The sequence below is a fragment of the Oncorhynchus mykiss genome, chromosome 11, assembly GCF_057628025.1.
Source record: "Oncorhynchus mykiss isolate SJ-2025 chromosome 11, ASM5762802v1, whole genome shotgun sequence".
Classification (NCBI taxonomy): domain Eukaryota; kingdom Metazoa; phylum Chordata; class Actinopteri; order Salmoniformes; family Salmonidae; genus Oncorhynchus; species Oncorhynchus mykiss.
In genome coordinates, this window is record NC_143032.1 from 55,550,585 (window position 1) to 55,572,054 (window position 21,470).

The 21,470-nt window shown below is 40.3% G+C and overlaps 2 protein-coding genes across 2 annotated transcripts; both read right to left on the bottom strand.

Moving 5' to 3' along the window:
* Positions 1-943: 943 nt before the first annotated feature.
* zgc:194221 (uncharacterized) lies at positions 944-4,281 on the bottom strand. Its single transcript, XM_021621366.3, has 2 exons — positions 3,651-4,281; positions 944-2,910 (listed from the first exon to the last, which is right to left on the bottom strand). The coding sequence occupies exons 1-2, from the start codon at positions 3,944-3,946 to the stop codon at positions 2,019-2,021; spliced, it is 1,188 nt and encodes a 395-aa protein (XP_021477041.3). The 5' UTR covers positions 3,947-4,281; the 3' UTR covers positions 944-2,018.
* Positions 4,282-4,377: 96 nt separating this feature from the next.
* LOC110535952 (E3 ubiquitin-protein ligase TRIM35) lies at positions 4,378-7,335 on the bottom strand. Its single transcript, XM_021621365.3, has one exon. It carries the CDS (start codon positions 7,111-7,113, stop codon positions 5,296-5,298), a length of 1,818 nt encoding a protein of 605 aa, XP_021477040.3. The 5' UTR covers positions 7,114-7,335; the 3' UTR covers positions 4,378-5,295.
* Between the last annotated feature and the right edge of the window lie 14,135 nt (positions 7,336-21,470).

Below are 21,470 nucleotides of genomic sequence, written 5' to 3' on the forward strand. Positions count from 1 at the left end.
GGTCACGTGCAAACAAGCATTCAAACAAACTATTTACATTGCCAGGAATCCTAAACAAACAAATCATATTCATTAATAATAAAACAAGTTTTAATTGCCTTTTTGTTTTTCATTTTAGTTAAAGTGGTGCCATATTGTTTAAGCTCATTTATAAAATGAAAAAAGTTAGGTTTTGAATTAGACCATTTGCATTTGTGAATATGAAATTTACCTAGTATTATTAGCAGTTGAATTAAATATACTACATCTTTATCCATGTCAGAATTTCTGAAATAAATCATTATATCAAAACCATTAAATAGTACAACCGGTCCTATTTCTTTTGAAACAAAATGCTGTATGTCAATCCAAAACATTCTACTATAAATACAGGCAAAAACAAAAGCAAAATTGTCTCCATCTCCATTCCTCAGAAATCAGATATATTCAATATTCAGCTTGAATCTTTCCAAAAACATGTTTCACAGGATAAATCTACGTAACATTTTAAATGAAACTTACTTTACTTTGTTACTGATACAATATTTGTTAGCAATTTTCCATGCTTTCCCCCATTTTATATCACCATAGATATTTGACCAAAAGAATCTTGCTGAGGGAATTGTAGTATCACAAACAATATTCCCAATCTGTTTATTTCTACATTTATCTTTGATGTTAATATTGCCAATTAATATATTTTCATGTAAATCTACGTTACTTACATCAACCAGAGAGGAATTTAAAAGATATTACAACCCCCCTTGGAATCGCATCAAAAACAATTGCATATTCTTTCGGGGTATTGGAATTCTACACTTACAGTGGGGCAAAAAAGTATTTAGTCAGCCACCAATTGTGCAAGTTCTCGCACTTAAAACGATGAGAGGCCTGTAATTTTCATCATAGGTACACTTCAACTATGACAGACAAAATGAGAAAAAAAATCCAGAAAATCACATTGTAGGATTTTTTATGAATTTATTTGCAAATTATGGTGGAAAATAAGTATACAAATGGTATAACTTTGTTGTTCCATAAAACGTATCTGTGAGGGCGAAAATCGTGTTTATACACTAACATCCAAGCTAAAATTGCCTGCTTATGGAATTTGGCCAACTTTATTGGGATTTTATCAATATCAAAATTACATTGAAGCAAAAAAATTCTTAACCACCAACAGAGTCAAATAAATACTTAGGGAAGACATTCCAAATACTGTTCCCCATACTTCAGAATCCAGTTTATTTTAAAAGTATTATTTAGAGTATTGAAATCTAAAACCTCAAGACCTATTCCCTTTTTCTCAGAGACAGAGACACACACACACCTCTTCGTACCTCAGATCTCCAGTGCCCTGCCCTCTCTCTCTTTATGGCCATGTCTGAAGTTCCCCTACTACGTCTAGGCTTTATGAGTAGTCCCTGTATCGGTCTGCAGTTGTGCCAAAAATACATGCTCTTGTTGTTCTGTTACAGATTACAGGCTACACATTCATTTAACAAAACAAAAAAAACGCACACACCTCTTTCAATAGTTTTATTTTTTTTAAACATTTTTACAACTCACATACCTGTCATGTTCTTTCCTGTACTTGAATACTTATTAAATTATGTTTTCATAGTCAGTTGTTTCAGTTGTTTATTAATATCTAATTTAGACTTAATCCGCTTATTTCTTCCCTACACCTTTGCTGATCTAAAACAAGATGAAAGTAAAAACACATTCTCTTCCTAATTCGTTTTTTTTCCACCTGTATTTTGTCAGGCCAGAGAACATGGTGGTAAACTGTACTATTTGTATGGACTCTAGGTTACCCTTTCCCTTTGTTATCATACTAACTGTATGTCGTATAACCTTCATTAGTGCTCCCGCTCACCTGGTGTACCATGCCAGGTGTGTATAATACTGACGTTAGTGGGAGAGGGAAGGGGTTAAGGTGTGGTCTTTACTCCCAAATTGAAAAATGCAATTTTATGGACAACGGTGGATGGTTCTTAAAATAACCTTTGTGTTATGGGGCTCTTAGAAGAGCCGTTTCACTCCACGGCATACTGCCATGGGACTTCACCTGCTGGCGATGAGAAGTAGGTGGTCAGCTTCTCCCTCACCTGGAGTGCCTGTCTGGGGGCGTTGTTGGCACCTGCCCTGGTGACATCGGGAAGGTGACCATTTGGCGTGCCCATCTCCATCCGGAGCGGCTCCTGGAATGACCTCCGCAGGTAGTTGTGGAGAACACGTGTGGCCTTCACGCAGGCATCGACATTTGAGGGGCTGAGACCAAGCACTCTCCAATACATTCTCCATCGGGCTGCCGGAATCCCAAAGGTGCATTCAACAACTAACCTTGCCCTGGACAGTCGTTTGTTAAAGATCCTTACAGGCTTTGGCAATGGCAGCTGGCGTCCAGCATAGGGCCTCATGAGTCTTAAAGGGAAGGCCTCATCGCCGACGAAGACGTGGGGAACAGGTCCCAGGTCTTCAGCCCCAGGGAGTGATGCAGGTGGTGGAATATCCAGGGTGCCATCCTGAAGTGCCTGGCCGAAGGCAGAGTCTCGGAGGGTCACGCCATCACTTCCCTTGCCGTAAGCATCAACATCGACAACACGGAAACAGTAGATGGCATCGACTACAGCCAAGAGTACAACTGAATATGTACCCTTGTAGTTGTAGAATTGCGAACCTGAGCACGGTGGAGCCTGGATTACTACATGTTTCCCGTCAATGGAGCCAAGACAGTTGGGGAAATTCCTCTCCAGGAACTCAGCAGCGATGGCCCTCCAGTCTTCCTCCTTGGGGACAGGCATGTTTTCACCAACCAGACAGTCCCAAATGGCTTGTGCCACAGATGGGACAATGCCTGCCACCGTGGACCATCCAACTCGGAAGCTGAATCCTATGGTCCTGTAGGAGTCCCCTGTCGCCAAGAATCTAAAATATAATTCAAAATAATGATCAATATAGTGTATAACTTGAATTCCACCCGCATATTATATCTACTCATATTATACTACATACTACTCATTACTGTTTATTATGCTTTACTAATTATATTGTAATACTCATCAACCATCATTAACAATGCCTTGAAACAGTACAATTCAGTCTATGACTATATCAATAAACTGTAGTCCAGGCCAACTCTACTCTTAGAAAGAATGGTACTATCTACTTAAAAGGGTTATCTGGCTGTCCCCATAGGAGATCCCTTTTAGGTTCCAGGTAGTACCCCTTTAGGTTCCAAGTAGAACCCTATTGGGTTCCATGTATTAAGTATTATACCTGGAACCAAAAATGGTTATCCTATGGGGAAAGCAGAAGGACACTTTTGGAACCTTTTTCTCTAAGAGTGTATGTGAGTCCAATAAGAATGTAATGAATGACTGTAACTGTCTTGAACAACAATGGGTCCTGGAGAAGACTAGCCTACCTTCATCAGGGCAGAAGGCACCTTTCTTTTCATTTGGTATCATAATTTTTAAAAATGATTATAAACCAACTTTGGGAAAAGTTATAGTCCCAATGAACTTTCTGTAAAAGTACATCTGATGTCAAATAGGGATTATTAACTAGAGCCCTTTAGCTAGCTAGTTTGCACATAAAAACAATGTATCAAATATCAATCAATTATGGTATCAAAGGCTTTAAAACTGTACTATAATGTAGTTCACCGGAGACAAATCGCCAGGCGTTCAACTGGGCTGATCGACTCCCGGTAGTTGTTATTCATCCGGGTGATCCTGGCTCCAACCATCTGGAGCAGGTGATCGAACTGGCTTCGGTCCAGATGAAAGTAACTTCGGAATTCCTCTCCAAACAGTCGAAGCTCTTGAATTAGACGGTGGAACTCCCCTGCCTGCTTTCGGGACTTTAACCATCTGGGGACCCACACAGACCTGCGCTTTCGGCGGGGCTGGTCCCGGCCCAACAGTGCGATCAAGACCACCTTCCTCAACGCTGGTCTCATTGTTGAAAGAGCCTACTCTGCTATCTTGACTATTTATTATTGCATTTCGCTCCAAACCTGCATTTTGGAGGCAAATTAAATTATAGGCTCTCACAATTAATTTGTGGATGTCATCGAATAAATAACATACTTGGCAAATAAATTAATACAAAATGTGAAGAAATGATGCAATCAAACTTTTTATGTAATCGCACATTTTTACTGAATATGTGTGCAAAAAAATCTACATGTATATTTTGCTACTTTCTGTCAAGTCTACGCATACAATTTTTCATACTGTCTGTTGTTGCCCGGACAGCTAAAACACGCCACATCCATGCAGCTTCTACCGAAAGAGTCTGCTGCCTGCAGGTCTTATTATACCCCTTCCGCCTCATGTTACCAAACAGGTCGAAAACGCAAGGGTGCAATGAGGAAACGAAATAGCAAAATGGAGCATCGTGATAGATTTATTGAATTTGATTGATCATTTGAAATTTGACAGTTTTAAACCACACACAGTAATTGCCGATTATTTTTTCTTTCTTTCACAATTATTGCTTTTACAACAAGTTAATCATTAGCATTTTTATATATATATTTTTACCGTCATTTAACTAGGCAAGTCAGTTAAGAACAAATTCTTATTTACAATGACAGTTTACCGGGGAACAGTTGCTTAACTGCCTTGTTCAGGGGCAGAACAACATATTTTTACTTTGTCAGCTCAGGGATTCAATCCAGCAACCTTTCAGTTACTGGCCCAAAACTCTAACCACTAGGCTACCTGCCACCACAAATGTAACAAGGTTACCTGCAACCCCAGAAATGTAATAAGCTTTTATATTTAAATGTGTCAGTGTTGTACTGGATAGTAGCATGGAAATTAATGGATCATACTCAATCATGAAAATGCATTATATTTTTTTGCATTTCAATTTGAATTTTGTCACAAAGGAATTGCAAACATATTGATTTAACATTTGCATTACCAATTGAGTTTCAGCAGCTAAATGCTTCCATAGGCTATAAAGTATGTTCTTAACTAAATTGGCCACTGAGTTAGATTTTACTTTTCCAAACCAATGTTTTTATTAACAATTAAAGTGAATAGACTCAGCCATTGATATTACAGTTAAAACATATTTGGAGTCATATAAAAAAAAGAATATAGTAAAAATATGAATATTCCATGCTGTTGATTTTCAGAAATAATATTCAGTTACATAAAAAAATGACCTACAGTCATTTTAGTTTCTTCATAAGAACATCCCAATCCATTCCCACACCCTGCATATATTGTACTTATACTATAGTTTAACTGTTGTTCCACTGTTGGAGATCGAGACAGTATCATATTTGTCATCTTATTAATAATCATCTTCTTCTTCTTCGTCTTCATCTTCTTCATCTTCTTCATATACATCATCTACATCATCTACATCATCTACATCATCTTCATCTTCAGGGTCTGCAGATTCATCGTATTCCTCCTCAAATTCATCAATGTCCTCATCGAACATATCATAATCATTGTGGGTGTTCACTGTTAAGCCTCTGACACTTGTGTCCTGTAAGAAGGTCTCATTGGGCTTTTCCACTGTCACACAGGCCTTCACTGGTAAAATCCTCACAGGGTGGAGTTTACAGCCATTAAGGCAAAAAGGAAAGACTTTCTCAGTGAAAGTGTGTGTGAATGTGTGTAGAACTGTCTTATTATCAGGGTCAGAGAATGACAGCTTACCTCCATCCCAGTCCAGCTGCACTCTGATCCTCAGGGGTTTCTGTCTCACAGTAAGGAGAGTGTCTGACCCTGATGGAGAATGTGTATCATATTTACCACCAGTGAATCGGATTTGCCAGTATCCATTCTTTACTTCTTCCTTCCTCTGGACAGATTCTGTAATCACACCCAGTGACCAGTGAGTATTGTCCCCAACCTCAATGTCCCAGTTGTGTGTCCCTGAATTAAAGCCTTCAGAACCTAGGACCATTCTAAAGGTATCAAACCTCTCTGGGTTGTCAGGAAGCTGCCGTGTTTCGTCACTGTCATTGATGCTGTCTTCATCACGGTGTCTCACACTGGTCAGATCATCAGACAGGATGAGATGTGGTTGGGAAGTATTGGGGTTCAGAATCACAGGAGTGTATTTCACAATCTCATGCATCTTCTCCCAGACTCTAAATTGCAGGTTGCCCAAGTATTTAGCCACGTCTATCAGCACTCCTGAGACCAGCATTGGATCTGGCAGTTTGCATTGGGCTCTTTCCTTTGTGGACTCATAGTTCTGCAGAAATGAGAGGTCTTCAGCTTTCAGCTCCTCCTCTAAGAATCTGATTGTGTTTGCAAGTGATGAAATCTCTCTGCTCATTTCTTCAATATTTTCTTTCATCACTCGATTCTTGTGCTCTTCTTCCTCTTTTAGTTCAGCTATCCTGGCTGCCTCTTCCTCTCGTAGAAACTGGTGAAGCTTCTCAAACTGCCCCTTAATTTGACCCTCTGTGTGCTGGGCCTGGCTCAAGATGTGTTCAGCACAGGTTTGGCTAATTTTACTAAAGACCCCAAGCTTCTCCTTTAAGGAATTCAGTGCTGTCTGGAGTTCTTCCTTCTGATCCTGTGCAGCTTCATCGATGGGGCTACAGTTATGGTTTTTGTGGTTTTTTGAAGTCTGACATACCACACAGATTGGCTTTTTATCCTCCAGGCAGAAGAGTTTGAATTTCTCACTGTGCAAACTGCAGAGCACCTCAGACCTTGCTGTATCCATTGACATCCTCTTCTTGCACACAGGGCATTGCCGAGAATCTTTCTGGTTCCAGCATTCATGTAGACAGACTGTGCAGACTTTGTGGTGGCATGACAGTATAACAGGATCCCTGAGAATGTCGTGGCACACAGGACAGGATATTTGGCTGTCTCTCTGTAGTTTCTCAGCGAGATTGTTGTGGTTCATCTTCCTCAGGATCTCTAGTGACACCTTCACAGCTCCCTCATAGCTTGAGGTCTTGATCATCTTATCCACAGTGGTTAGCCTGTCCGTGTTCTCCAGCTTGCTCTTAGGGAAGGGAGGAAAATCGCTGAGCACAACCTGAGTCAGGTACCACTGGAATGTTTTAAGGTCTTCAGTGATTAGCTCATTTAAAATGGCTAACAGCAGCTCAGGAACAGGAATGGGTGTTTCCATCATCGATCTGCAGATACAGGACTACAGAATGATTTACTTGCCTTTTTAATAACCTTCCCTTCTAACAGTCCATTATTGGCGTTTCCAATTTTCTATCTGTTTCTACTAAAAATGTAAATCCCAGTCTTGTGTTGTGTGTCAGAAAGAGTGAGAGAGTGAACAACCGCAACGAAACCTGACGCCTGTGAGAGACGAGCTTGTCTTCCTGTATTCGAATAACAAGTCAAGGGGTGGAGCTTAGAGAAACTAGGTCACATAAAAATGGTGTACAGTTTTCTTCCCCATTCTGAATGACAGATAAATAAGAGGTGGGACATTGGCATGCCAAGGCTGTAATCAGCATGGCACACATTGGTGAATGTTGACATAAATATATTGTGTATAACAGACTGGAACTGTATATACATACAGTTGAAGTCGTAAGTTTACATACACTTAGGTTGGAGTCATTAAAACTCGTTTTTCAACCACAAATTTCTTGTTAACAAACTATAGTTTTGGCAAGTCGGTTAGGACATCTACTTTGTGAATGACACAAGTCATTTTTCCAACAATTGTTTACAGGCAGATTATTTCACTTTTAATTCACTGTATCACAATTCCAGTGGGTCAGAAGTTTACATACACCAAGTTGACTGTGCCTTTAAACAGCTTGGACAATTCCAGAAAATGATGTCATGGCTTTAGAAGCTTCTGGTAGGCTAATTGACATAATTTGAGTCAATTGGAGGTGTACCTGTGGATGTATTTTAAGGCTTACCTTCAAACTAAATCAGCCAAGACCTCAGAAATAAATTGTAGACCTCCACAAGTCTGGTTCATCCTTGGGAAAAAAATTCCAAATGCCTAAAGATACCACGTTCATCTGTACAAACAATATTCCGCAAGTTTAAACACCGTGGGACCAAGCAGCCGTCATACCGCTCAGGAAGGAGACGCATTCTGTCTCCTAGAGATGAACGTACTTTGGTGCGAAAAGTGCAACTTAATCCCAGAACAACAGCAAAGGACCATGTGAAGATGCTGGAGGAAACAGGTACAAAAGTATCTATATCCACAGGAAAACGAGTCCTATATCGACATAACCTGAAAGGCCGCTCAGCCATAAAAAAAAGACAGAGTACGGTTTGCATCTGCACATGGGGACAAAGATTGTACTTTTTGGAAAAATGTCCTCTGGTTTGATGAAGCAAAAATAGAACTGTTTGGCCATAATGACCATCGTTATGTTTGGAGGAAAAAGGGGGAGGCTTGCAAGCCGAAGAACAACATCCCAACCTTGAAGCATGGGGGTGGCAGCATCATGTTGTGGGGGTGCTTTGCTGCAAGAGGGACTGGAACACTTCAGAAAATAGATGGCATCATGAGTGAGGAAAATTACGTCAATATATTGAAGCAACATCTCAAGACATCAGTCAGGAAGTTAAAGCTTGGTCGCAAATGGATCTTCCAAATGGACAATGACCCCAAGCATTTTTCCAAAGTTGTGGCAAAATGGCTTAAGGACAACAAAGTCAAGGTATTGGAGTGGTCATCACAAAGCCCTGACCTCAATCCCATAGACAATTTGTGGGCAGAACTGAAAAATTGTGTGCGAGCAAGGAGGCCTACAAACCTGACTCGGTTGCACCAGCTATGTCAGGAGGAATGGGCCAAAATTCACCCAACTTATTGTGGGAAGCTTGTGGAAGGCTATCCGGATTGAATTGTTTGACCCAAGATAAACAATTTAAAGGCAATGCTACCAAATCCTATTGAGTGTATGTAAACTTCTGACCTACTGGGAATGTTCATTCTCTCAACTACAGTATTATTCTGACATTTCACATTCTTAAAATATAGTGGTGATCCTAACTGACCTAAGACAGGGAATTTTTACTTGTCAGGAATTGAGAAACTGGGTTTAAATGTATTTGGCTAAGGTGTATGTAATCTTCTGACTTCAACACCTGTTCAATACACATATTGATTGGTACATTAAATGTGTCTCATTTCACAGTGGTTTCAGAGTCCCGCAATATGAGCTACAAGGCTAATATTTGTGTAATCTCTTAGCAGTTGTGTTCTGTGGGTGTCCCTGAGTACCCCATTTCATTGATCCACAATCCATAGGTAAGGCTATATGAATGTCAAAACACACAATAGGCTGACTGGGGAGGTGATTTCCAACTGTCAAAGTCCCGCAATAAGAGCAATGATGCTAATATGTGTGTAAACTCTTCACACTGTTCTGTAGGTGTCATGAAGAAGACTGATACCCCATGTCATTGATCCACAATTCATAGGTAAGGCTGTACAGTGAAATAAGTTAGCCCCCAATTCAATTCTAAAGTGTGATACATTTTTGTCAAATTAACAACTTATTGTCTTTTGTTTAATTTATATAACAGCATTCCAAATTTGTTTAGCATTATATATTCCATTATGTCACTATTTGTATTACTTTGCATAACTTTCAATGAGGAACATTTACTTTGAAGGTGAACCACAAATACCACTTGCTAGCTAACTTTTTTTCTGACCAGCGCTGTCCCAGAGCTCATGCGGCAGCTGCAGGTGCGCTAAACAAAACTTTACCAGCATCAGCATACTTATGGGTGAATCACTGTGACATATGAAATACGAGTGATAGTGTAATCAATGTGTAAAAACTACGTAAAAAAGTAATGAACGTGTTCAATTATTATGTGGCATGCAGTCATATCCTGGTCCTGATTAGTCAACAAGCTTATTTGACGCTTCAAATAGTGTTATTTTACATGTATCCTTTTTGTCATGCAAAGATCAAAATGGCATTCCATACATAAGGAAATGTACATGAACACAGCATACACTAAGTGTACTGGACAATTTCTTGGTGCCTCTGCATTATCAGTATAAATGACAATATGTTCAGAAATGTATGTATTGATCATTTACAATAGGCCAGCATAGCTGAAATATGGATCAACATGAACACTCATGTGAAATAAAGAGAATAAATAATGGTGTTCTTTGGTAATATTTATCATATATTCATATTATATACAAGAGTCAAGAGTTTTAGAACACCTACTCATTCAAGGGTTTTTCTTTATTTTTTTTACTATTTTCTACATTGTAGAATAATAGTGAAGACAATCAAAAAAGTGTTAAACAAATCAAAATATATTTTATATTTGAGATTCTTCAAATAGCCACCCTTTGCCTTAATGACAGCTTTGCACACGCTTGATATTCTTTCAATCAGCTTCACCTGGAATGCTTTACCAACCGTTTTGAAGGAGTACCGACATATGCTGAGCACTTGTTGGCTGCTTTTCCTTCACTCTGCGGTCCGACTCATCCCAAACATCTAAATTTGGTTGAGGTCGGGGGAGTGTGGAGGCTAGGTCATCTGATGCAGCCCCCCATCACTCTCCTTCTTGGTAAAATAGCCCTTACACAGCCTGGAGGTGTGTTGGGTCATTGTCCTGTTGAAAAACAAATGTTAGTCACACTAAACCAAAACCAGATGGAATGGCGTATCCGTGCAGAATGCGGTGGTAGTCATGCTGGTTAAGTGTGCCTTGAATTCTAAATAAATCACTGACAGTGTCACCAGCAAAGCACCCACACTCCATCACACCACCTCCTCCATGCTTCACTGTGGAAACTACACAAGAAAGATAATCCATTCACCTACTCTGCATCTCACAAAGACAAGGCGGTTGGAACCAAAAATCTCAAATTTGGACTCATCAGACCAAAGGACAGATTTCCACCAGTTTAATGTCCATTGCTCATGTTTCTTGCCCCAAGCAAGTCTCTTCTTCTTATTGGTGTCCTTTAGTAGTGGTTTATTTGTAGCAATTCGACCATGAAGGCCTGATTCATGCAGTCTCCTCTGAACAGTTGATGTTGAGATGTATCTGTTACCTGAAATCTGTGAAGCATTCATTTGGGCTGCAATTTTTGAGGCCGGTAACTCTAATGAACTTATCCTCTGCAGCAGAGGTAACTCTGGGTCTTCCTTTCCTGTGTAGGTCCACATGAGAGTCAGTTTCATCATGGCACTCAATGGTTTTGCGACTGCACTGACATTTTCTGGATTGACTAACCTTCATGTCTTAAAGTAATGATGGACTGTCATTTCCCTTTGCTTATTTGACCTGTTCTTGGTCTTTTACCAAATAGGGCTATCTTCTGTATACCACCCTTACCTTGTCACAACACAACTTATTGGCTCAAACGCTTTAAGAAGGAAATAAATTCCACAAATTAACTTTTAACAAGGCACACCTGTTAATTGAAATGCATTCCTCATGAAGCTGGTTGAAAGAATGCCAAGAGTGTGCAAAAGCTGTCATGAAGGCAAAGGGTGGCTACTTTGAAGAATCTCAAATATATTTTAATTTGCTTAACACTTTTTTTGGTTACTACATGATTCCATATGTGCTTTTCATAGTTTTGACGCGTTCACTATTATTCTAAAACGTAGAAGATAGTAAACAAAGAAAAATCCTGGAATGAGTAGATGTGTCCAAACTTTTGACTGGTACTTTATATATACACATCTGGAGTTGGGTAGGTTACTTTTACTAAATGTAATCTGTTACAGTTACAAGTTACCTGTCCAAAATGGTAATTTGTTACGTAATTTTTGGATTACCCAAATTGAGCCGCATACTGGTAAATCAACTTTGCTTTCAAACTTTGTAATCATCTGTAAAGTTGTTTTTCATGCAAACTAGATAACGTAAACTCACGCAAACTCGTCCATCGCCTTGGTCCGTACAATTGCCCGTATTACAATTGTGCCCCAAAAACGTAATACTTCCAGATCAACTGTAATGTCAATACCATTGTAAAGCACAATTTCTCCCCTTTCCAACAGAATCAATTACATGACCTCCACGCTGCCCGTTTCTGCATAATTCAAGCAGGCAATGAGCCCCGTCGGGTCTTTTTTTAAAATGGCGGGTGGGGAAGCGAAACTAATGCGTGATAGTGAAAAGGAGAGATCCAACTTATCACCTTATCGCCTCTAAAATGTAAATAAAACACTATAAAGAGTTTATATAATGTGTCATTACATACCTATTTGAAGGTTTGTATCGAATTTGAATCGGGTTTTTAAGGGCGGTTGTGCTGCCATCCTGTTAGAAGGTAACAAATGATTTTATTACAATGGTTAAAATGTATTTTCATTGTGTTCCGTGGTGTTATTCGCCTCCTAGTGGAGCTTTCTGGTACTTAGAAAGACTACGCAAACAGGAAGTAGAGAATTTGTTCTGCACGCATAGAAGCAGCTAAAAACAACGCTAGGGTGCAGGTATTTCAGTGTAGTTATTTCTTGTCAGGCTTCAGCCTAGGAAAATATTTGTTTTAAGTTCGATTCAAGCATTTAGCCAATGATGATAATCTTGTTATTTATAGAGTTGCCTACATATCAATCAATGTTGGTTGCATTTACTCACACAAATTCTAATGCCTTTCATGTGTGTCGTTAGTTGTATTACTTTGCTCGTGCGTCATGCAAACAAATTGTAAAATATACAATAGTGTAGTTTTGTTACTGTTTCTATTGTAATATGCTTTGTTATTCTACATAGATGGTTGTACATTATTAGAGTAATGAAAGGCGTTAGCCAATTACCATATGAGTAACAATTAGCTATATGGTTTGGCATCATGCCAGATGCATGGTACCTTAGCACGTGCTTTGTATTTATGCAACTTCAAATGTATAATGTACAGCTACAGTATGTCGGTGTGAATTCAATACTAAAGTATATTATTTTCTGTATTTTGCAGTTTTCAATATATTCATTCAAGAAAAGTCACGCCTTGGGAGTTTTATTGAAGACTTAGTTGTTAGCTATCTGTCTTGATGACATACCTGTTGTGGCAGACCTCTTTGACAGAAGCCCTGCACAGTGGGACCCCAAAGTATCACCTACAGAATGGGAACATCTCTTCCCTAAAATTGACACCCTTCCAGATGGAAGCCCAGTCCGGCCTGAGGAGGGAGCCTCAGGGGAAGAAAGTGGAGGAGAGGCCTCATAATGAACAGAAGGAGAGACCCCACAAAGAGGAGGAAAAGTCCAGCAAGCTGAAGAAAATGGGGATTTCCCCACAATTGACTTTTCAGCTCTTGAATGGTCTCCTTAACAGACACTTGAAGTTAGAACCACAGAAGATCAATGACATTGACATAACAGAAGTGATAGTAAACGCTAGTATAGCAACAACAGACTCACACACAATCAAGATGTAGGGTGGAAACAGGAAGAGAAGAGAGGAACCAGCCAAACAATCTAAAAAGACTGACAAGGTTAGAATCTCTGTTCCACCTCAACACATAACTGAAACAGGAGAACAGAAAACAATCTCAATCAAAAGGATCAAGCCTCTACCTGAGATTGCATTCTGTGGATGGACACATCATCACACGAAGGGAGAAGTAATTTGAGACCCAAAAGGATGTGACCTGACGTTAAACATAAAGATATAAAACTGTATTTTTTTGTGAAGAATCAACAACAAGTGGGACACAATCATGAAGTGGAACGACATTTATTGGATATTTCAAACTTTTTTAACAAATCAAAAACGGAAAAATTGGGCGTGCAAAATTATTCAGCCCCTTTACTTTCAGTGCAGCAAACTCTCTCCAGAAGTTCAGTGAGGATCTCTGAATGATCCAATGTTGACCTAAATGACTAATGATGATAAATACAATCCACCTGTGTGTAATCAAGTCTCCGTATAAATGCACCTGCACTGTGATAGTCTCAGAGGTCCGTTAAAAGCGCAGAGAGCATCATGAAGAACAAGGAACACACCAGGCAGGTCCAAGATACTGTTGTGAAGAAGTTTAAAGCCGGATTTGGATACAAAAAGATTTCCCAAGCTTTAAACATCCCAAGGAGCACTGTGCAAGCGATAATATTGAAATGGAAGGAGTATCAGACCACTGCAAATCTACCAAGACCTGGCCGTCCCTCTAAACTTTCAGCTCATACAAGGAGAAGACTGATCAGAGATGCAGCCAAGAGGCCCATGATCACTCTGGATGAACTGCAGAGATCTACAGCTGAGGTGGGAGACTCTGTCCATAGGACAACAATCAGTCGTATATTGCACAAATCTGGCCTTTATGGAAGAGTGGCAAGAAGAAAGCCATTTCTTAAAGATATCCATAAAAAGTGTAGTTTAAAGTTTGCCACAAGCCACCTGGGAGACACACCAAACATGTAGAAGAAGGTGCTCTGGTCAGATGAAACCAAAATTGAACTTTTTGGCAACAATGCAAAACGTTATGTTTGGCGTAAAAGCAACACAGCTCATCACCCTGAACACACCATCCACCCTGTCAAACATGGTGGTGGCGGCATCATGGTTTGGGCCTGCTTTTCTTCAGCAGGGACAGGGAAGATGGTTAAAATTGATGGGAAGATGGATGGAGCCAAATACAGGACCATTCTGGAAGAAAACCTGATGGAGTCTGCAAAAGACCTGAGACTGGGACGGAGATTTGTCTTCCAACAAGACAATGATCCAAAACATAAAGCAAAATCTACAATGGAATGGTTCAAAAATAAACATATCCAGGTGTTAGAATGAACAAGTCAGACCTGAATCCAATCGAGAATCTGTGGAAAGAACTGAAAACTGCTGTTCACAAATGCTCTCCATCCAACCTCACTGAGCTCGAGCTGTTTTGCAAGGAGGAATGGGAAAAAATTTCAGTCTCTCGATGTGCAAAACTGATAGAGACATACCCCAAGCGACTTACAGCTGTAATCGCAGCAAAAGGTGGCGCTACAAAGTATTAACTTAAGGGGGCTGAATAATTTTGCACGCCCAATTTTTCCGTTTTTGATTTGTTAAAAAAGTTTGAAATATCCAATAAATGTCGTTCCACTTCATGATTGTGTCCCACTTGTTGTTGATTCTTCACAAAAAAATACAGTTTTATATCTTTATGTTTGAAGCCTGAAATGTGGCAAAAGGTCGCATTAACACGTTAACACGTTTAAATGTTTTAATCACATTGGCCACAGAGAAGGAGAGGTGTATTATCCTCAAAGCGGTAAAAGAATGTGTTTAGTTTGTCTGAATGCCTGACATCGGTGTCTGATGTGGCTGGTTTTCTTTTTGTAGTCTGTGATTTCCTGTAGATCCTGCCACATACGTCTTGTGTCTGAGCCGTTGAATTGCGATTCCACTTTGTCCCTGTACCAGAATTTCACTTGTTTGATTGCCTTGCTGAGGGATTAACTTCACTGTTTATATTCAGCCATTCCCAGACCTCTTTCCATGGTTAATTGCGGGGGTTCACGCTTTCAGTTTTGCGAGAATGCCGCCATCCATCCACGGTTTCTGGTGAAGGTAGGTTTTAATAGTCACAGTGGGTACAACATCTCCAATACACTTCCTTATAAACTCACTCACCGAGTCAGTTTATAGATCGATGTTGTTCTCTGAGGCTGACCGGAACGTACCCCAGTCCGCATGATCAAAACAATCTTGAAGCGTTGATCCGTTTGGTCAGACCAGCGTTGAATGTTTCTATTCACTGGTACATCTTGTTTGAGTTTCTGCCTATAAGACAGTATGAGCAAGATGGCGTCATGGTCGGATTTGCCGAAGGGAGGTCGGAGGAGGGCTGTGTATGCATCACGGAAGTTAGAGTAGCAGTGATCGAGTGTATTACCCCCGCACTTCGTGCAATCAATATGCTGATAGAGTTTAGGTCACCTTGTTCTCAAATTTGCTTTGTTAAAATCCCCAGCTACAATAAATGCAGCCTCAGGATATATGGTTTCCAGTTTACATAGAGTCCAGTGAAGTTCCTTGAGGGCCATCTTGGTGTCTGTTTGAGGGAGAATGTACACATCTGTCACGATAACTGCCGAGAATTCTCTTGAGAGGTAATATGGCAGGCATTTTCTTGTAAGGATTTCTGGGTTGAGCAGAGTTGAACAAAATACTGCATAGTTTCCTAAGGACTCGAAGCGAGGCGACCATCTCTGTCGGCTCAATCTTGCAGAATAATACATAATAGAGTCACCAATAGTCACTGTATTAGAGGTCGACCGATTAATCGGAATGGCCGATTCATTAGGGCCGATTTCAAGTTTTCATAACAATCGGAAATCGGTATTTTTGGACACCAATTTGTCAGATTATTATTTATTTTTTATACACCTTTATTTAATCTTTATTTAACTAGGCAAGTCAGTTAAGAACACATTCTTATTTTCAATGACGGCCAAGGAACGGTGGGTTAATTGCCTTGTTCAGGGGCAGAACGACAGATTTTTACCTTGTCAGCTCGGGGATTCAATCTTACAACCTTACAGTTAACTAGTCCAACGCTCTAATCACCTGCCTCTCATTGCACTCCACGAGGAGCCTGCCTGTTACGCGAATGCAGTAAGCCAAGGTAAGTTGCTAGCTAGCATTAAACTTATCTTATAAAAAAACAATCAATCAATCATAATCACTAGTTAACTACACATGGTTGATGATATTACTAGTTTATCTAGCGTCTCCTGCGTTGCATATAATCAATGCGGTGCGTATTCGCGAAAAAGGACTGTCCTTGCTCCAATGTGTACCTAACCATGAACAGCAATGCCTTTCTTAAAATCAATACACAGAAGTATATATTTTTAAACCTGAATTTTTAGCTAAAAGAAATCCAGTTTAGCAGGCAATATTAACCAGGTGAAATTGTCACTTCTCTTGCGTTCATTGCACGCAGAGTCAGTGTATATGCAACAGTTTGAGTCGCCTAATTTGCCAGAATTTTACGTAATTATGACATAACTTTGAAGGGTGTGCAATGTAACAGGAATATTTAGACTTATGGATGCCACCCGTTAGATGAAATACGGAATGATTCCGTATTTCACTGAAAGAATAAACGTCTCGTTTTCGAGATGATAGTTTCCGGATTTGACCATATTAATGACCTAAGGCTCGTATTTCTGTGTGTTATTACGTTATAATTAAGTCTATGATTTGATAGAGCAGTCTGACTGAGCGATGGTAGGCAGCAGCAGGCTCGTAAGCATTTATTCAAACAGCACTTTTGTGCGTTTTGCCAGCAGCTCTTCGTTGTGCTTCAGGCATTGCGCTGTTTATGACTTCAAGCCCATCAACTCCCGAGATTAGGCTGGTGTAACCGATGTGAAATGGCTAGCTAGTTAGTGGGGTGCATGCTAATAGCGTTTCAAACATCACTCGCTCTGAGACTTGGAGTAGTTATTCCCCTTGCTCTGCATGGGTAACGCTGCTTCGAGGGTGGCTGTTGTCGATGTGTTCCTGGTTCGAGCCCAGTTAGGGGCGAGGAGAGGGATGGAAGCTATACTCGTACACTGGCAATACTAAAGTGCCTATAAGAACATCCAATTGTCAAAGGTATATGAAATACAAATAGTATAGAGAGAAATTGTCATGTACTGTCATGTTGTGTCTTGTCTCTGTCCTTTCCCTTCACCCTGTCTCCCTCTGCTGGTCGTTGTTAGGTTACCTTTTCTCCCCCGCTTTCCCCCAGCTGTTCCTTGTCTCCTCTGACTACCCATTCACCCCGTTTCCCACCTGTTCCCTTTTTCCCTCTGATTAGGTCCCTATATCTCTCTCTGTTTCTGTTCCTGTCCTTGTCGGATTCTTGTTTGTTGTGTTTCATGCCTGAGCCAGACTATCGTCATGTTTGCTGTAACCTTGTCCTGTCCTGTCGGAATCTGCCGGTCTATCTGAGCCTACCTATGTTTGGTTATTAAAGAAGCTCTGTTTAAGTTAGTTCGCTTTTGGGTCCTCATTCACTCACCATAACAGAAATAGTCCTATAATTCCTATAATAGCTACAACCTAAAACTTCTTACCTGGGAATATTGAAGACTCATGTTAAAAGGAACCACCAGCTTTCATATGTTCTAATGTTCTGAGCAAGGAACTTAAACGTTAGCTTTCTTACATGGCACATATTGCACTTTTACTTTCTTCTCCAACACTTTGTTTTTGCATTATTTAAACCAAATTGAACATGTTTCATTATTTATTTGAGGCTAAATTGATTTTATTGATGTATTATACAGTATTAAGTTAAAATAAGTGTTCATTCAGTATTGTTGTAATTGTCATTATTACAAATAATTAATAAAATTGGCTGATTAATTGTTATCGGCTTTTTTTGGTCCTCCAATAATCGGTATCGGCTTTGAAAAATCATATTCGGTCGACCTCTACACTGTATTGTGATTGTTTAGTGTTTTATTTACTCAACAAGTAGTGCCCCAAGGAGGGATCGAACCGTGTCTCAAAAGCAGCAGAAAAAGTCAAAGCAGGTTCCCAACATTTCCGATACAGCTATACACGACTGGCCCCTACCGACTCCTCTTTAAATCTGCGTATTCCTTCAAAGCTCAGTTGTCCTGAGTCTACACAACTCTGCCAGGACCTAGGATGAAGAGAGACACTCACATGTTTTAGTACTATATCTCTTGACACAATGATGAAAATAATCATGGCCTCTAAACCTTCAAGCTGCATACTGGACCTTATTCAAACTAAACTCCTGAAAGAGCTGCTTCCTGTGCTTGGCCCTCCTATGTTGAACATAATAAACGGCTCTCTATCCACCGGATGTGTACCAAACTCACTAAAAGTGGCAGTAATAAAGCCTCTCTTGAAAAAGCCAAACCTTGAACCAGAAAATATAAAAAACTATCGGCCTATATCGAATCTTCCATTCCTCTCAATTTCTTTTGAAAAGGCTGTTGCGCAGCAACTCACTGCCTTCCTGAAGACGAACAATGTATACGAAATGCTTCAGTCTGGTTTTAGACCCCATCATAGCACTGAGACTGCACTTGTGAAGGTGGTAAATGACCTTTTAATGGCATCAGACCGAGGCTCTGCATCTGTCCTTGTGCTCCTAGTCCCTAGTGCTGCTTTTGATACCATCGATCACCACATTCTTTTTGAGAGATTAAAAACCCAAATTGGTCTACACGGACAAGTTCTGGCCTGGTTTAGATCTTATCTGTCGGAAAGATATCAGTTTGTCTCTGTGAATGGTTTGTCCTCTGACAAATCAACTGTAAATTTCGGTGTTCCTCAAGGTTCCGTTTTAGGACCACTATTGTTTTCACTATATATTTTACCTCTTGGGGATGTCATTCGAAAACATAATGTTAACTTTCACTGCTATGTGGATGACACACAGCTGTACATTTCAATGAAACATGGTGAAGCCCCAGAATTGCCCTCGCTAGAAGCCTGTGTATCAGACATAAGGAAGTGGATGGCTGCAAACTTTCTACTTTTAAACTCTGACAAAACAGAGATGCTTGTTGTAGGTCCCAAGAAACAAAGAGATCTTCTGTTGAATCTGACAATTAATCTTAATGGTTGTACAGTCGTCTCAAATAAAACTGTGAAGGACCTCGGCGTTACTCTGGACCCTGATCTCTCTTTTGACAAACATATCAAGACTGTTTCAAGGACAGCTTTTTTTCCATCTACGTAACATTGCAAAAATCTGAAACTTTCTGTCCAAAAATGATGCAGAAAAATTAATCCATGCTTTTGTTACTTCTAGGTTAGACTACTGCAATGCTCTACTTTCCGGCTACCCGGATAAAGCTCTAAATAAACTTCAGTTAGTGCTAAATACGGCTGCTAGAATCCTGACTAGAACCAAAAAAATAGATCATATTACTCCAGTGCTAGCCTCCCTACACTGGCTTCCTGACAAGGCAAGGGCTGATTTCAAGGTTTTACTGCTAACCTACAAAGCATTACATGGGCTTGCACCTATCTCTCTGATTTGGTCCTGCCGTACATACCTACACATACACTTTCGCAAGGCACTGTAAGTATGCTCTCTCTAATTCTCTCTTTCTCTCTTTCTTTCTCTCTCACGGAGGACCTGAGCCCTAGGACCATGTCTCAGGACTACCTGGCATGATGACTCCTTGCTGTCCCCAGTCCACCTGGCCGTGCTGCTGCTCCAGTTTCAACTGTTCTGCCTGTGATTATTATTATTTGACCATGCTGGTCATTTATGAACATTTGAACATCTTGGGCATGTTCTGTTATAATCTCTACCCGGCACAGCCAGAAGAGGACTGGCCACCCCACATAGCCTGGTTCCTCTCTAGGTTTCTTCCTAGGTTTTGGCCTTTCTAGGGAGTTTTTCCTAGCCACCGTGCTTCTACACCTGCATTGCTTGCTGTTTGGGGTTTTAGGCTGGGTTTCTGTACAGCACTTTGAGATATCAGCTGATGTACGAAGGGCTATATAAATACATTTGATGTTAGCCCCCTGATTTTCCCAAAATGTTGTCTGCATGTCAGACTCAACAAACTCTCATACTTTATGGTCAGCGCTTGCAAGATCCACTGTCAACGATGGTACAATACCCATCTTCATAATTGGCTTTCTGGCAAGACCCATCGAATGTTCTCCCCAATAGAGCAACTTTGCTTGAAATGTCCACTGCACATGCGTGACATGATTAAACATTTCAGTGAAGCCTGTCCACTCAAAATGAAAAGCAGCCACTGCTATCGGGTGTCTTCTCTTCGGAAAATAAAATATACACTATGGTATCCGGTCATAACAGTGTGCTTTCTCCGGCATGCAGATAAGTTGCTTGCTAGCTAACAGTCACACCACAGACCTAAGATTACTAGTAGCCTATCTTTGGTTGTACATATGTTCTGCTTGAGCTGGCTAGTTTACGGTTCGTAAACAAAGCCAAAGAAGGCATAGGTGCATATTGTTGAATGGCACCAAAGGATCATGGTGAAAGGGGCCGTAACTAGCAAAATATTATTGTTGATGTAGTCGTTTTCATCCTGTCTCAGACAGTCAAATCAAATATACTTATAAAGCCTGTTTTACATCAGCAGTGCTTATACAAACCCAGTGGTTATACAGAACCCCAGCCTAAAACACCAAACAGCAAGCAATGCAGATGTAGAAGCACAGTGGCTAGGACAAACTACCTAGAGAAGCAGGAACCTATGAAGAAACCTAGAGAGGAACCAGGCTCTGAGGAGTCTGTCCTCTTCTGGCTATGCCAGGTGGAGATTAGAAGAGTAACGTAAACTCACTCACTTGTGTACATCGCCTTGGTCCGTACAATTGACCTTATTTTTGCTCCCAAAAAACGTAATACTTCCAGATCAACTATAATGTCAATATCAATGTAAAGCACAATTTCTCCCCTTTCCAACAAAATTAATGACGAATTTGAAGAGGGGTTTAGGGCTGTGCTAACGTTAGCCTGAGAAGTGAACTGCAGCTGTTCCGGCTTTTGAGTGTCATGATGGCTCGCAGTAATGACGCGCAAAAAAATGCAATTGGCAACCTTGTCATGA